Source organism: Ambystoma mexicanum, chromosome 10 (genome assembly GCF_040938575.1).
Source record: "Ambystoma mexicanum isolate Mex_15411 chromosome 10, UKY_AmexF1_1, whole genome shotgun sequence".
Lineage (NCBI taxonomy): Eukaryota > Metazoa > Chordata > Amphibia > Caudata > Ambystomatidae > Ambystoma > Ambystoma mexicanum.
This window is the reverse complement of record NC_090932.1, coordinates 1,621,036,993-1,621,053,036: the sequence shown is the minus strand read 5'-3', so window position 1 is coordinate 1,621,053,036 and position 16,044 is coordinate 1,621,036,993. Positions and strand designations below refer to the sequence as shown.

At 46.0% G+C, this 16,044-nt stretch overlaps 1 protein-coding gene across 9 annotated transcripts in view; it reads right to left on the bottom strand.

Annotated features, from left to right (window-relative positions):
- FBRSL1 (fibrosin like 1) overlaps window positions 1-16,044 on the bottom strand; it is a 1,377,451-nt gene that overhangs the window by 881,682 nt on the left and 479,725 nt on the right. For all 9 annotated transcript variants that reach the window (XM_069619989.1, XM_069619995.1, XM_069619992.1 and 6 more), the window contains exon 2: window positions 792-977. In XM_069619989.1, the coding sequence (XP_069476090.1) occupies window positions 792-977 (186 nt within the window). The remainder of the gene's footprint in view (window positions 1-791; window positions 978-16,044) is intronic.

The following is a 16,044-nucleotide window of genomic DNA, read 5'->3' as shown; positions in this document are numbered from 1 at the left end:
AAAAGATTTGCTCAGGATAATACGTTTTGTAAAACGATTAAGCCAGGATTTGGACAGAGCCTGCAATTAAGGCACTTACCCACATCTTCCCATCTTAACTGGTAGAGATTTGCCTGGCTTCCTGTGCTTAAAGAACACGCCGCTCCATAAAGATACCACAAAAAACCGTTACAAATCACATGAAAAACAAATGTACTTAGTTATAAATTGTTAAAGAAACATGGTCGAGCAAAGAGTATGATTGTAGCTTTATTTTCCACACCCTGAATGCAAGAATACATCATGGAAAGTAACGGGAGCATAAACAAATCTCCTGGCTTCACAACTGTACAAGGAGACAAGACACTGCAAAAGAAAATGCATGATACAGTCACCTTCTTGTAGTCATTGCTTCACACAACCTGCAGCTTATTGTGCACCTGTCCCATTTCAAATCACCCAGATTTTGCACTTCTTAAGGGTTATCCCCCTAACAATAGTCACACTAGATTACCCACTCACTGCTGTGGCTACAGGTCATCGGACACTAATGGTTTCCGGTTTTGAATATGCCACTGAAACCAAGAGTATTTGTCACACCCTGACCCTGCCTGTTTGCATTTGTAAGGCGTAGTGAACAAAGGGATCAGGAACCGAGGACTTGCAGCTTGAGCTTGGAAGTTTGTGTCGGAACACTTGGAAACTCTGATCCTGTGCCCTCAAAGCACTTTGTAGTGGACTTAGCGCTGAAAACACTGGTTAATAAAGCACTTTATAAACTGTGAATGAATACACATGTTTTGGGTCCATACCTGCTTGGAGATCTTCAGGGGCAAACGCCTCCTGACCTGCTCCTTCCCCCGGTCCGAATCCTTCTCCGAGATGATGGGGTTGTGGCCGTTCTCGGTGGAGAAGCAGTTTTCGGACTCCCTGGCCTTCTTGGCCGGATGCCGCTCCCATTTCTCCTTTCGCTCCTGAGGCTTCAATGCCACATCCTTCTGTGGGACAAGAGCAAAAACACAACATTCAGTACATCATTTGGTGTCGATCTGCGCAATTGCAAACTTTCACATTTCAAATGTATTTGGGAGCCAATGTCACAATAATTCTCTGTAACAGCCCTGAAAAAGCATTGATAAAGCCGACAGTTTGGGCTTTTGTGTAGGCATTGGCCAAACACCGCCATAATGGCACTGCTGGACATAAGATGGCAACAGCTGGGAAGTAGTGTGATTACCTGGGCATGGGATAACAGGGTTTGCCAGTCCCATTCTACACATGCCAACACCAGCGGCTTTGTCAAAGCGATTGTTAACCGGACATTAACTCTCAGCAGACTGCTTAGAAAGAACACTGGGAGGCCAAAGTTTGATGTTACTTCTTGATAGGGCAAGCTCAAAGTCATCCCAGGAGGTTGTGTTCTGCTCAGGGAGGGGAAGGCAGTGGGTGTGATTGGACACAGGGTTTAACGTTGGCCACCGGCAGGGAATAGGTGGTCAAATAACCAGAGACCCATAAACTGCGTGGCCATCCTCACATGTTATCTGCCCCCTAAACTGTACTCAAATGTAACTGTTTCGGTTTACAACAACCTAATAGCCCAAACTAAAAAAAGAACAAACAGGAAACGAGCAAGCATAGCGGTTATTAATGTGTACACTGGTTACGTCAATTACTTTCCTTTCAATAAGTCCAACCACCTCCCCTTGTCCTGTAATGACACCAAACAGGTGAGTGAAGGCGCACACACTGAAAGGCCCGATTTGACAAAATGATTTGAAAAGTGAACGGCTAAAATCAGGATTTGAACTATCAATATAGGATTACCAGACAACTCCATGTCACCAGAAACACAACTCTTATTATAATTGTGAATTTGAATCCAATTGGTTCAATTGATCTAAAACAAGACCACAACTACTCCAAAAATGCATTACATCGCAATCTTGTTGGGGATTTTAGACCATTCTACAAAACACTGCAAAATAGAGAACATTTGCAAAATATTTGCAAAAATAAAAATAACACAAACTTGTGCAAAGCCGAGTGAGACCATTCAAGTTACAATTGTGCTACAAAAAAGGCAATTGAGGTGCAGAATTTGGCCACTGAAATACTCCTGCTCCCTACAGAGCTTTCCGCTAAGTAAACCAATCCTATTCATTCCTACCGAGCCACAAGGATCCCTACAGATGATCACTAGAGAACTCAGAACTTTAATACTCTTACATGTTCACCATGGAAGGTCGGTGGTTAATTCCTAGGTCTGGCTACTGGGCGTGCTGGTTCTAAAGACTACAGGATGATAAGGTCATAAGAAGGGGCAGCGCAGGAAGAGCATGAAGTCACATGACCAGAAGTCCTGAAAGGGAACATGTGAAAGCACCAGAAGCCCTCCGGTGCTGCACACTCCTTCCCGTCTGTCACTGTCCATACTAGCCACAGGATACAGTGCTGCACTAGTGACGTGATGCCATTAGTGTAATATTTATAACACTCGGAGAAAACCCAGAAGACCAGAACCAGGACAGGTTTTCATGGCAACCACTAGCCATATAAACATGGAGTGGATTCGGCTCTGGAGGACTGGCCTTTGAGAACGTGGTTTAGTCTGTATTCATCCATCTTTCTACACTAAACATATGATAGGATTAGTGCAGTGCCTGCAGCCTGTGCGTCTGTGTAGAGTAAGAATTAAATGCCAACACTGTAGTCTTTCTTTGCAGTCTCTCTTCCAAAAGAAAACATTTTATAATAGTAATAATGAATAATGTATTTCTTATATAGCGCTACACACCCGTAGGTCTCAGAGTGCTGAAATAACAGAAGACATTTTCCTACAGAGTGGTGCTCAATATACCGTCCTCGGAAGGATGAAAGGCTGAGCTGACCCTGCTGGGATTCAAACTTGCCCCAGCAGGCTGCACCTATATCAGGGGCGAGCGCTTAGCTCACTGTGCTATCTGACCGGCTATACGTAATAGAGAGCTGTTACCACTTTCATGAGCGCCTGCCTAGCACAGGACATGCTAAAGCTGCCTCCCCTTCAACCGACAGCCAACATGTAATGGAAAAAGCTTTTATACGGGGCCCATTGCATACAGAGTGGCGTCACAGCACCAAGGTTGGTCTGGATAGTCACCTGGTGTGTCCACTTGTGGGGCGGAACCAGACCGTGGTCTGTGGTGGAAAGGAACTAAGAAGTGGGAGTAGGTTAGAACCGTGCTCCAGATTGAAAGGTGCAAGGGGGAGTGCAACCCTCTTGGAAGTAGGGGTGAATGAGAAAGTGGGTATACCCACCCGTGATCAGGGGTGCAACCAAACCCACATTGTGGGGGGGGGGGACTAACTGGTGATGGGAGGGGTCACTTCAAAAACTGGGTGGGGCAAACTTGGAGGCTCTGCCCCCTCTGTTCTACCCCAAGGGCTGTCTGGCATGGGGCCCAAGTATCAAATGGTAGCGGCTCAGCATTACACTTAAGCGTGCACACACACAATTAAACATTCACTCATTTAACCCCTTAAGTGCCAGGCTATTATAAAAAAGAAGGAGCATACTCGTCCTTGGCACTGCATCCGATTCACCAAACACTCGCTCGTTTACATGCGCACCAGTCCCCATACATCATACACTTATTCTCACACACACATTACATACACACTCCTGGCACACATACATACATACATAATGAGTTAACATGCAACACCCTTTCACGCTGCTAGTTTCAGAAAAGGCTTCCCTCACCTAACAAAAAGCAAGTGTGCGAAATAGCCCCCGTCCCCTTGAATGTGAAAGAACATGTCAAGTTTGTACACGTTCGCTCGCATCCGTGGGGAGGGGGCTGGCTGATGTGTGCATGTGATTTTTGTAAGCCAGTGGTGAGAGGAGCTTTTCTTGAAACTAGCAGCTTTAAAGTTTAGCTGCGTTTTGGCAAATCCATGTTTCTGCACAAACACAGTAAAAGGCTTCTTTCCCCTGCCCGACTAGCAAATGTGCGGCGCCCCTGCCCCCCTAGCTCACATTTCAGGGGGCTGAGGGGGGTCTGAAGCAGGATTAGCTCAATGGAGTTGCGGAGACCTTTTTGAAGAGGGCAGTTTCTAGTCCTGTGATTGGCTGATTTTGGAAAGAGTTTGTTCAAGTGGTTAAATAGCACACTGTTTTGCATATGGGGACAGACTTCACAGCACAAATAATCGAAGTTATTAAATGAGCACTGGCAAATCCAGACCTCTTGCTTCTCCCATAGTTATGATTGGAATTAAACTCTTCCTCAAAAGGCAGACCAGCCATGAGTCCTGAAGAGGCCCGCTGTCAAACGCTCCCTTTAGGCTCATCACCGAACACAGCTGGGAAAGATCAGAGCCGGGTCTGTCTTCACTTCCTAGCAGGTGACAGCGACCATAGCCAGGCAAGCTTCACATGACCATATCCAGGCAAGCTTTGCACGACAATATCCAGACAAACGTCAGCAACGCTATCCAGCCAAGCTTTGCACGACAATATCCAGGCAAGCATCAGCGACAATATCCAGACAAGTTTTGCACAATGTTATCCAGACAAGCATCAGCGACAATATCCAGACAAGTTTTGCACAATATTATCCAGACAAGCATCAGCGACAATATCCAGACAAGTTTTGCACAATGTTATCCAGACAAGCATCAGCGACAATATCCAGACAAGTTTTGCACAATGTTATCCAGACAAGCATCAGCGACAATATCCAGACAAGCTTTGCACGACAATATCCAGACACGCTATCTAGACAAGTTTGAGCGACAATATCCAGGCAAGCTTTGCATGACAATATCCAGGCAAGCTTTGCATGACAATAATCCAGGCAAGCAAGCTTTGCATGACAATATCCAGGCAAGCTTCAGCGACAATAAATATCCATGCAAGCTTTGCACAATGGCTTTCTTTGCACGTTTAAAGAATAGACAACTTGCATTTCAATCACTTTTTGACCTGTAAAGGCATCCTGGAAATTAAATTCGGATGCATTAACCACTGAAGAAATGGATGCCAATTTATAAATCGCCCCCAACAACCGTGGATCTGCCAGGAGAGCACACCATTTCCTTATAGAGCAGCCCTCTACCAGCTCAGTGTCAGTACACTAGAGTGCGGGCTGCGTTAAGATGTTTGCCCCAAGTCAGCAAACGTCACTGGTCCAATTCAAGAGGCCACTGACATTCTGGCAGGGGGCTTCGATGACATCATCTGGGAATGAGGAACCTTCATAAAGTAATATTTAGAGCGGGGGAGGAGGGCTGCCGGGTGTTAAAGCTCAGACCTTATATGGACTGGTCCTTGCGATCGCCAATAAAAGCTCCACTCACACACGCCCGCCAGTGCCCACCTCAAGCCCCTCCGCTAACTTCACCAGCAGGGGCATCACAAGCTACTCTGCCCAAGGACCACAGCACAGAAACCCAATGCCCAAAAGACGGCGGACAAGCCCCTCACAAAGGTCCATGTAGTTTAAAGCACCATCTGAAAAATGGCCTTCAAAATGGCCTGGCTACTATTGCGAGATCCGGATGCAATGAGTCGACCGGCCATTAGGGGGAGTGAAAGAGTCAGGTACAAGAGGATTGGCTAGGAAGCCCTGGCCATGAAGGCAATTGGATGGATTTCTCGTCATGCACACTGCTCTTTTATAAACTACTGGTTAGGGTGGTGGGGGGGGGGCTACTACTAGTTAGGGTGGTGGGGGGGTGGGGCTAGCAGTTACTCTGAGTCCACTCAGCTCTGCGCTAGCACAGCAAGGAGTGGAGACTTGGCAGGCAGTGCCCACGACACTGCAAACTGGTGCCAGTGGCAATTTTAACCTGGATGTCCTTGCTTGCAACTGCTGCACTGACGGCACAACTGATGACCCCCCCACCCCCCCACTCCATCACCTAAACCAAACTCAGCCACCGCCCAAACACCTACTTAATGATGTTTTTTTGTGCCTCCACGTTCCAGAATACAGCCTGCTGTAGACAGGAATCCAGGCCTACGCGCAGGTGCCTGAATAAACGAGCATTGGCAATGCCAACCGTTTGGGCTCTTGTGTAGGCATGAGAAAGACACTTGCCAAGCACTACTGCAGTGGTATTAACTGGCCATTGATGGTAGCAGGTGCAAGGACCTGGGCACATAATAGCAGTGCCTGTCAAATGCAGAATAGTTACACAAGCCAACGTTTCTGGCGTTCACAATGCTGGTTTATAACCGGATTTGAGTGAAGGGCATTGTTGGGTGTTCTGACCCACGTTTGGACTATTATGCTACAACATTTGGTGCTGTGGGCTTAGGAAATCCAAGATGGCCGAAAAAGCCCACATGTGCACCAGAATCTATGAAAACCGCGCAGTTTGTGCGCACACCAAAATGGTCGCCTGACTTGCCACCCCCCGGTGCGGGTGTGCTGGGTCAGAAGAGCCATGAGTGAAATGGGGTGCCAAAGAGAAAAACAGCAGTGCCTGTTCGCTAGAAAGCACTTTAAAAATCACCCTTTGTTTCTCTGAAGGCAAGCTCAGAATGCCCATTTCAAACATTGCAGAATATCCAACAATCTCACTGAACACCAGCAGACATTTGACAGAATAAAGTCTTGTGGGCATACAAAATCTGGAAAGAGGATGAGCCTAAAATAATGTTCATAGCAAAACTGGCTGAGCTGTGGATTTCAGCAGTTTAAGTAAATTTGGACTGAAAGACACTGAAAATCTAAATGTTTAAAAGAAATGAGTGACCTACTTTTGAGTGTCACATAGGTTGCAATTGTTTAAATGTCATAGTTTTAAACTTAGAATCAGCATTCTAGCTGCATGCGTAAAAATTGGAAGTTTGATTTGGACAGGAAAACTGGCAGCCAAAGAGACATTTAGCTGAGGCCTGGCTTAAAAAGAGAGGGAATTTTGCCCACCAGCTACCCCCGACAGGAGTTGAGACTTGCACAACAGCTGTGTTCCCAGGCCTAGCTGCCTTTTGCTGTTCCCACCAAAAGGGATATGACACTTCTCTGATTGTTCAATTTCCTGCAGAGCCCAGGTAATTCAAAGCCCTGTCCTGACTCAGGCAAATGTTTTATTGGGGGGGGTCGTAAAAGTGGCTTCCTCCTGGAAGGAAAGGGGAGGAGCACTGCCTGTGAGAGCAAGCTGGCTTGGCAGAACTGGAAAAACCAGAAATTCAACCTTGTGCTGGGGGGAAAACCACACCCCTTTGGGGCCAGAACATAAATCTAAAAAGATGGATCATTCATAGAGCGGACTTGTGAAAATGTTATAAGTGATATCATTATTCTTGTGATTTTTCTGTGCACATTTGAAGACGTGTTAGGACCCGGTGGTATGTTCAGGGGGGTTTTTAGCGGAAAAGAGGATATTACTCTAAATGTATTTATGTTAAAAATCTGACACTCCACCACCTAATGCCCACATGCTTTGCGAACATTGTGTAAATGCGGGGACAAATCCAATATTGGTAACCCGACCAAAAAGTGAAATATGTTGCCATTTTTTAACCCAAGCTCCTAGAAACGACAGAATTGGAACAGGGGCTACCATCAGTAAATGCATGATGTGTGTATGCAATGCCAAACAACTGTCTATCGGGGAAGTATGTATTTGGATCAGATATAGATTGTGTGTAAAGTTGACAGGGGTGGGTTCTCTGCATCATAAACAGACCTCATCATGATGACACTTCATTTCATTCCCCCAATCAAGGGGAAGAGGAGGAAGTGGCCAATGACAAGTGGAGAGGGGTAGGGCCTAGAAAGCTAGCCTCTCCACCCACTTTCAAAACACATAAAAGCAGACAGTCGGGACAGATAGAGACATTCAATTCCATTTGCTGCGGAGCATGCTGCCGGACCATACCACATCCAGAGATCCAGACTTCAAATCCATCAATCTCCAGAACCTGTAGCAGTACCTAGAAAGCAGAGCAGTATCCAGAATCCAGAGAGGCTAGACCAGCAGAGCAGAGCTGACCCAGACCGCTGTTAGCAGAACCAGAGAGCTGACCCAGATCACTGTGAAGTGCCGAGACCAGAACCGGTGTCCAGTCCAAAACCTGACCAGATCCGTGGCGAGGCCTATTTCGAAATATATTGTGAGTACCTAGCAGAACTGTGCAGAACCAACCTCTTAGTTAAAATAATATAATTCAATCTATTTTAATCTAACCAGAACTGCCTCCTAACTGTCACCTGTCATTTGCAAAGCTGTCACCTGTCATTTTCTAGCTGCAAGCTGTAACCTGTCGCTTTGAACTTTTAAAATTTCAAATCCGAAAAACTACCTTTATTTAATCGTCCGTATCTCTGGAACCGTTTGGGCTAGGAACTTGGTTTAACTTCCCTCTGAAAGCTTAGAATCTCAGCTTTTCAACAAGCTTAGAACCGACTGGCTACTCCTTACACTTTTGCCGTAATCACGATTCTCGCACTCGCGAATTTTACCGCGATTTGCGATTTGGTTAAAAATCCAGCCACGTGTGAAAACAGCAGCTTCCTTGCCTTCCTTTGCCAAAAATTCGTTTAACCTGCTAGTTACTCCTAGATCCTTGCTAAAGTGAGCCTGAACTCATTAACTAGATACCAATCACCCTGAACCTCCTGAAGGGAATTAAAAGTAATTTCAGCATATTTCTCACTGCATTGTCACCATATTCAAAGCATTTTGCCTGTGTTTCAAAACTCCTATCTGTTGTATAAGCTGCTGGGGGGTGAATTGTCCAAGAAAGTGATTACATTGTCTTTTGCTGACACCCTATCAAGTTTTTTTTTTGTACTGCATTTTCATTCCACCTTGCATCCATTTGAAACCATAAAAGTATTGTTGCTATCTTATCCATCCTATAACCACTCATCATTGATTATAAAGAAGTGTGCTAGTGCCAGACTATCCATTATTGATTACTGCTCAGATTAAGTGTGATATTCAATTATTAATTTATTATAAAGTGTGATATATATATATTGTTTAAATTATCAAATAAAACTTTTAAACTTGCAAAACAGAACTACTTCTCGGCTCAGTGGGGTCAGGGGGATTCCAAGAGAGCGGTGTTATATAGGGGTAGTCATCCAGAACTCATGAACTGGACGTAAAGATATATCAATAAGGGTTTCCATTCAGTATCCCAGACTAGGCATGGACTTAGCTGTAGTGTTGAATTGAATCCTCTTACAGCATGCAAAGTGCTTATAAACCGAGTGGCAGACCTGATTAAGACATTGTTATTACACCAGTAGTGCCTTTACAGCGCCTTTGAAACAACAATGGCAGGCACTAACAGCTGGCTTTTTCAAGCGTTACCATCAAACTTTGCGCTGCAAGGGAACCCAAGAGGTTGTGTTTTGGGCAGGGAGTGGCAAGAAGGGGGTGGAAATAGCCATAGGGTTTGGCATGGCAATGGGCAGTCAATGGGTGGGTAAATAACCAAACAACACTCACAAGCTGCGTGTCCCTCCTCATATGCCATTTCTCCCCATCTTTACGCTAATGCAATAATTTCAGTTTACAGGTTGAGCTGTAGCGCCACCTACTACACAAAACTAAAAAATGTAGGCCGCTTGGCAGCTTTGTAACAGTGCCCGAGTTTCCTCCCTCGCTTGACGCTTTATCACCATCCCAACCCCCACTAACAAATGACAAAGAAAGACATTTCATTGTTTCGTAAACGTCAGTGTTATTGGCAAAACAACTTCCACTCTGCAGCAAAAGCAACGCAGCGATAAGCTGCCCGGCTCTACCTTAAACAATCGTGCAATGAAACTTGAGCCAATTTGAACCCGCAATATTTACAGGAAGCACACAATGGCATTGACAAGAAAATAAACCCATGGTAAGAAGGGGGGGGGGTCGGAAATTCGGGAATACCCGGTACTTGGCCATGAGAGGCCGACTGAACGATGATACAGAAAGAACAACTCTTCAAAGGGGGACGTGGTGAGGCGTGGGGTGGAGGGGGGTGGGGGGAGGTTCAATTGAAAAAACCACCAGGGTAATTCAGAGGAGTAAAGCAAACTCAGTTGACTTGTACTACAGTTGACCCATCTCGATCGACTGTTGAAGGGGTACATTTGGGGACTCCCCACACCTTTGGAGGGGGCAGCTATTGCCCCAACACAAGGCACTTTGCGGAAAAGTGGGACAGCAGCATGTTTAACTGTTCATGTGAAATGCATCAATAAACCACCAGCCTGAAAAGCTTGCAAAAAAAATGGCCGACAGGGTCAGAACATGATGAATAGCATTAGGGTGCTAGGGTGGAGCACTGATTGTATTTGGCTTCCCAGCCTGGCTGGGCTCCACAGTGAAGCTAAGCAGGATTAGCCTTGGTTAGTTTGTGGATGGGAGATATGAACTGATGTTGTGACAAGGGGCGTAAGCTTCTAATGATGTCAGATTTAGGGGTGGTCTTAGGATTTACTGCTGTAAGGGCACTTGAACTTCGGGCGATGGATCAAAGGATAAGATAAGCACAAGATGGCGGCTTCCAATGTGTGAGTTTTGCATCTGTAAATGAGACAAAAATCAAAGGTAAGGCACATAGGAAACATTTTTCAGATCGATCGATATACGCAAAAAATACATACCCTCTCCATTGGGCCTACAACATTTCTGAGGGAACTTTCCCCTTTAAATAATAAATATACCATCATCCAAAGCCCTGCATTTAATAAAGCTTTGGATAAGAATACATTTATGCAACCAGTTAACATCCCAGTGTGGGAAGATACCTGCGCTGGGATATTACTGTTTGCAATGCTAACAAGGTGCGGATAGCTCCCTGTGCCCTGTCAGGCAGTTGCTGGCTTTGCTGGGGGTGGGAGGGAGTCGAGCTTGGGATCAGCACTTTCTTTTGAAAGTTCAGAGCAGGGAAGTCCACCCTAACCGCTTGTCCCAAAACTCTTATTGCTCTAAGCATGGCCAATGAGTAGAGAAGGCAGCGCTGAGGGGCAGAGTGTGAGTGGGGAAAACCACGAGGGGCCTTGGGGATGCGGAGGCAGCCTGGCACATGTGTGTCCTTCCAGAAAAACTGATCTTCGTGCTGGCCAATAACTCAAGCGCTTATCCTGTTAGCCTCCTGTGCCTTCACTAGGGTCTCAGACACGTAAATCAGCTAAGGGACAATATGTAGTGTTATTGACTGGCTACACGGTCAATAATGCCGCATTGTCCTTCCTCAGCAATGTAAGAATTCGGTTATTCTCAGGTATAGTTTATATTCTGCTTTTCTCCTGAAATTAACTGTTTCAAGAAAAAAAATGTTTTTCGTTGTACCAGGCCTTTCACCTGAGAGCTCAGCGCGGGGGTGGCGTTTTGCAGTGAAATAAATCGAGGTGGCGATCTAGTACCCTTATTTTATTTATTTGGTTTTGTATAGCGCCGAGCGGCCCTAGGGCATCGTAGCGCTTGTTACAGAGTACTTGTTGATTACAGAAATTAGTTAGATACAGGATATGCAGTGGGCTTGGTCTGCTTACATAGTGGTGCAAACGTAAGAGGCAAGTTACAGGTTAATTAGAAGGTTACAGTTGATCACGGTCTGAGTTCAGCTTGAGCGCAGATGCAGAGTAGTTAGTTAAAGAGTTTTGTTTTGAGCATTTTTCTGAACACAGTATAGGATTTCTCATTTCTTAGTGCTGTGGGGAGTGCGTTCCAATTCTTTGGGGCTTGATAATGGAAGCTGGCACCACCCGCTTTGGATCTTTTGAATGGTGGGATGATGATCTGGTTGGAGAGGTGGGTTCTAACAGGTCTAGAGGATGTGTATATAAACACTCAACCTTTGAGATGATGGAACGGCTCCTCCAGCTGTGCCAGGGGGACCTGGAAGGTTTTCTTAAATTCAGGTCCCACTTCTCAAAACACAAAAGGCAGTCAGCACCATCTTGGTTATTTAGCCAAGTTGAGAAATGCAGTGAAATTCAAAACGCGTTGCTCCTCTCCAGACCGGCAGATCCATCAATTCCTGCCACAACCACACGACAGGCGCAGCGGGCCTCATTTGGCACCAATAATACGGTGTTATGCGCCTCATTAGAGAGAGCATTTGCAATCTGGTTCATTGTACACATTTCCCCATTCCAGCCCTCTTCAAATGCTCTATTCATCTGTGCTCCATCCAGAGACCCAAATATGACTCCTCTTCAAGGCGGAAGCAGAGGGGCCACAATGGCACACCGCTGCTCACAGGTGGAGATCTGGGGAACATGCCCCTGTGTAACACTCTAGGATTGGGCCGAAATCCTAACCGTGCACCTCTTCAAGGCTACCCCAAAGAGGACACGAGTCACCATTGGCCTACCCTACATGGAACAAGAGCTGGCAACCTTTGGCTCTCCAGAGGTTTGGAACTACAACTCCCACCAGCATTAGCCAGCATAACCAATGATCATGGGAGTTGAGGTCCCAAACACCTGGCGCGCCACAGGTCGTAGACCTCTGCCCTAAACCATTCCTTCCGTGCATAGCGCCGTCGTTTGACAAGTATTGATGTCTTGCCAAGGCAACAAGCTTCAAGTGGGGACTGTTGGACTAAAGCCTCTGCAGTCTTTCCCGTGCTAGAAGATCTCAACACCTAGGCCATCACGTCGCCCCTCGTACCACCTGACTCGCTCGACGCCACTCGCCCCTCTGCACCCGGCACAATCAGAATGAAGCAAGCCCTAGTAAAATAGTTTGTCTTGTCCTCCCTCCATCTCACTCCCTTGTCTTGTCTAGAATCACCTGTGTACAGGTGCATTATAAATAACAAATCATATCACCTGGTACAGCAGTACCCCACCTCTGTGCCCCTCTGTATCCTACCCCCATTGGATACATCAGTTCTGTTACCTCTGAAAAGCGCCCTGTTATTTTGAGGAATTCGACCATCTGCATGGTGGGTGTGCACTCGCATGGGCTTTTTTGATATTTTTTTAAAAAATTGAATGATGGGAGATTAACCTCGGAAAATGTGTGGGGCTAATCCGCACACATTTTCCTATGCTCACCGCACAACAAACACATAGATCTGTGTACTTTGGGTGGACACAGCCTACAGGCGCCGCACCCCTCCCCGCCCCCTGTCCCTTTCGGTTGGAACATGACAGCCAGGGGTACATGAAAGTATCTCAAAAGGAGGACAAAACCTTTCTCCGGCCATGGCCACCCTAATTTACTATCAAAGGCAGCACATGCTGATGAGAGTTGTTCGAAGCAGGCTTGCAAGAGGTATGGTTGCCAAACTAACAAGGGACAGGAAACCCCAACACCTATTTGATATGCATCTGTGTCCACCAGAAGTCTGCTTCCGCCCCTCAGTATCAAGGGCAGTGAAGTGTCATGTCTGGTACATGTGTTTACAGTAGGCAACCCTACAGTTGGACCCCCATTCAGAGGTTAGGAGTATGTGATTTCATGGAGACTGAAAGTCTGTTCTCACCACAACTTCAAGGGAGACCTGTCTTTATTCAGGAACAACAGAGCTCAATTAACCAGAGAGACCCTTTGATCCACAACAGACAGGAAGGTGGGTGGGACTTAGTAGTACATGTTGTCACCCCTTTACCTTTCCTGTTGCAAAGCATTCTGGTTATAACTTCACTCATAACAGAAGATTGTTGGTGGGGGACCCATGATTGGTTCATTAATGTAGACTTAGCCTGCACCAATCACTGGGGCCCATGTGGCTTTAAAAGAGGGCTGAGCCTGTACACAGAACATAGTTACATACATTAATCATCCCAACTGAAGCGAGCAGTCATTTATCAACCTCAGATGGATGAAAGGCTGAGTTGGCCTTGCTGGGATTTGAACCTACGACCTGCAGATCGTGCATGTATTGCAGCAGCAAGTGCTTAACCCGGTAATCTTCAAAATATCACTTGCATGGACAATTTGCACACTCGGTGAAATGCAGACAAATGCAGCAAAGGGGAAAGCATTGTACGAGGGCCACTACGAGGTGCAGAATGTGTCAGGCGCCACAGACACACACACACACACACACACACACACACCTCCCCTCTCACATCTAACTGAGACATGTTATGTTATATTACTTGGCATTTATTGGTATGACCTCAAAGCGCTGGTAGGTTGAACACCCTCGGGAACCGAAGTTCAAGTCAGTAGAGGGAGAGAGCATCGTATGGTGCGTGGGCACACAGGATGTGTGTACTGCTGGTGTGGTTGTTGCATGATAGCCGCTTCTTAGCAGTAGGGGTGATGCTGAGGAAATCAGTTGAATGTGTTCAGTCTGGTGGGTGGACACCCAGACTGAGTTCTGGCTGCGTTAGGCCTGAGGAGACGCCCAAGTTAGCCGGAATGTGCTCAGCTAGCTGTGTTTTATTAGGATCTATACCACAGTGATGCTATTAGGAACACCTTCTAATTTCAACTATACCACAGTGACGCTATTAGGCCCACTTTCTAATTTCAACTATACCACAGTGACGCTATTAGGCCCACTTTCTAATTTCAACTATACCACAGTGACGCTATTAGGCCCACTTTCTAATTTCAACTATACCACAGTGACGCTTCTAGATTCAACCTCAGCACAGTGACGCTATTAGGCACACTTTCTAAATTCAACTTTAGCACAGAGACGCTATTAGGCACACTCCTTGATCTCGGGAATACCTTCTAAATTGAACTTTAGCAAAGTGACGCTGTTACGGCACACTCAATGATGTTGGGAATCACAAATAAAGGTCAGCAAAGCTATTACTTAATCATACAGCGATCAGAAGTGGCATGTGAAACTGTGCGCCTCAACACTGCCTCCAAACCTGCTGAACAGTAACGCCCACTTAACCGAGAGCACGCGCTGACACACCTCATGCAAACAAACCGGACTGGAGGGTGAAGGGGAGGAAATTCAGTTCCAGTCTCCTGCCAGGTATACTCAGGCATACTCTAAAGGTGTGCAACAAGGCCCCGCCCCAGCAAGATAACGTACACGACAAAGGTGCCCTATACAAATCCCACGTCAGATAATATTCAGCGCCTAGTTGCCCCAGGGTTTTGTGCGCTTTACAAATGACAAAATAAATCAATAATTCTTCCCAATCTTGCCCAGGGGCAGAGTAAGGATATGGAACATGGGTGAGAACTAAACACATTTCTATGTTGTGAAAGTACAGAAATACGAAAAACACGGCAAGCTTGCAGCAATATTGAGCCGTGGGAAACAGAAGTGGGTTAAATGACACTGAACCCCAAATCTTACAAACCCCTCAAATCAGCATCCTCAAGACTTTCCCAACCTTAGTGTGCCAGAGCGGCTTGAGGGAAGCTATTCACCCATTTACAAGCCCGACAGTGGCGCTTGACTAAGCGCTAGCTGAGGCTATAGCTCAGGAGCAACGCAAATGATGTATTTTAATGTTATATTTGTACATGATCTGGATTTTTCCTGGCATTTATTGTTGAGCACCTGAACTATAACACACTTCTAAAAAAAAAAAAATGTAAATATTAATAAGGAAGATGCTTTTGCTCTGTTTGCCATTATGTGTCACGGGCTGCCTCTGTGGTGCAAGCAGATAATGCATATGGCTTGCAGGTACCTGGAACGTTTGGGGTTCGAACCCATCCTAAAATGACAACATTCTTAAACATCATATTAGTAATTTAGTTGATAATTGTTTGTGATAAAAAAAAAAAACGGGACTGTGTCCCTCCCCTTTCTCAAAACTGGGACAAGGTTTTTAAAACAAAAAACCTTATGGGACAGAGGTTCCAGTCGCGACAAAACCGGACGTCCGGTCATCCTAGTTATAAAATACTCATTCATTAAATGACCTTTTATGCCCAGTGCCACTTCTCCCGGTGCCCCTGCGGCTAGCCTTAGATTCCTTTCCCTGGTTGGTCAATATAAGATGTTTCCCCAGTGCCCCTACTCTGTACTAGGGCTGTACCGAACTTCGGCTTTGAGTCCCTATTCTGCCGAAGTTCGGCTGAAATACAGCTATCCGGCTTCGGCAGAATAGTTTCTGTGTAGGGACTCGAAGCCGAAATCCACTTTCTATGATTAGCTGCCCTCTCCCTGTTTGGGAGATGACAGCC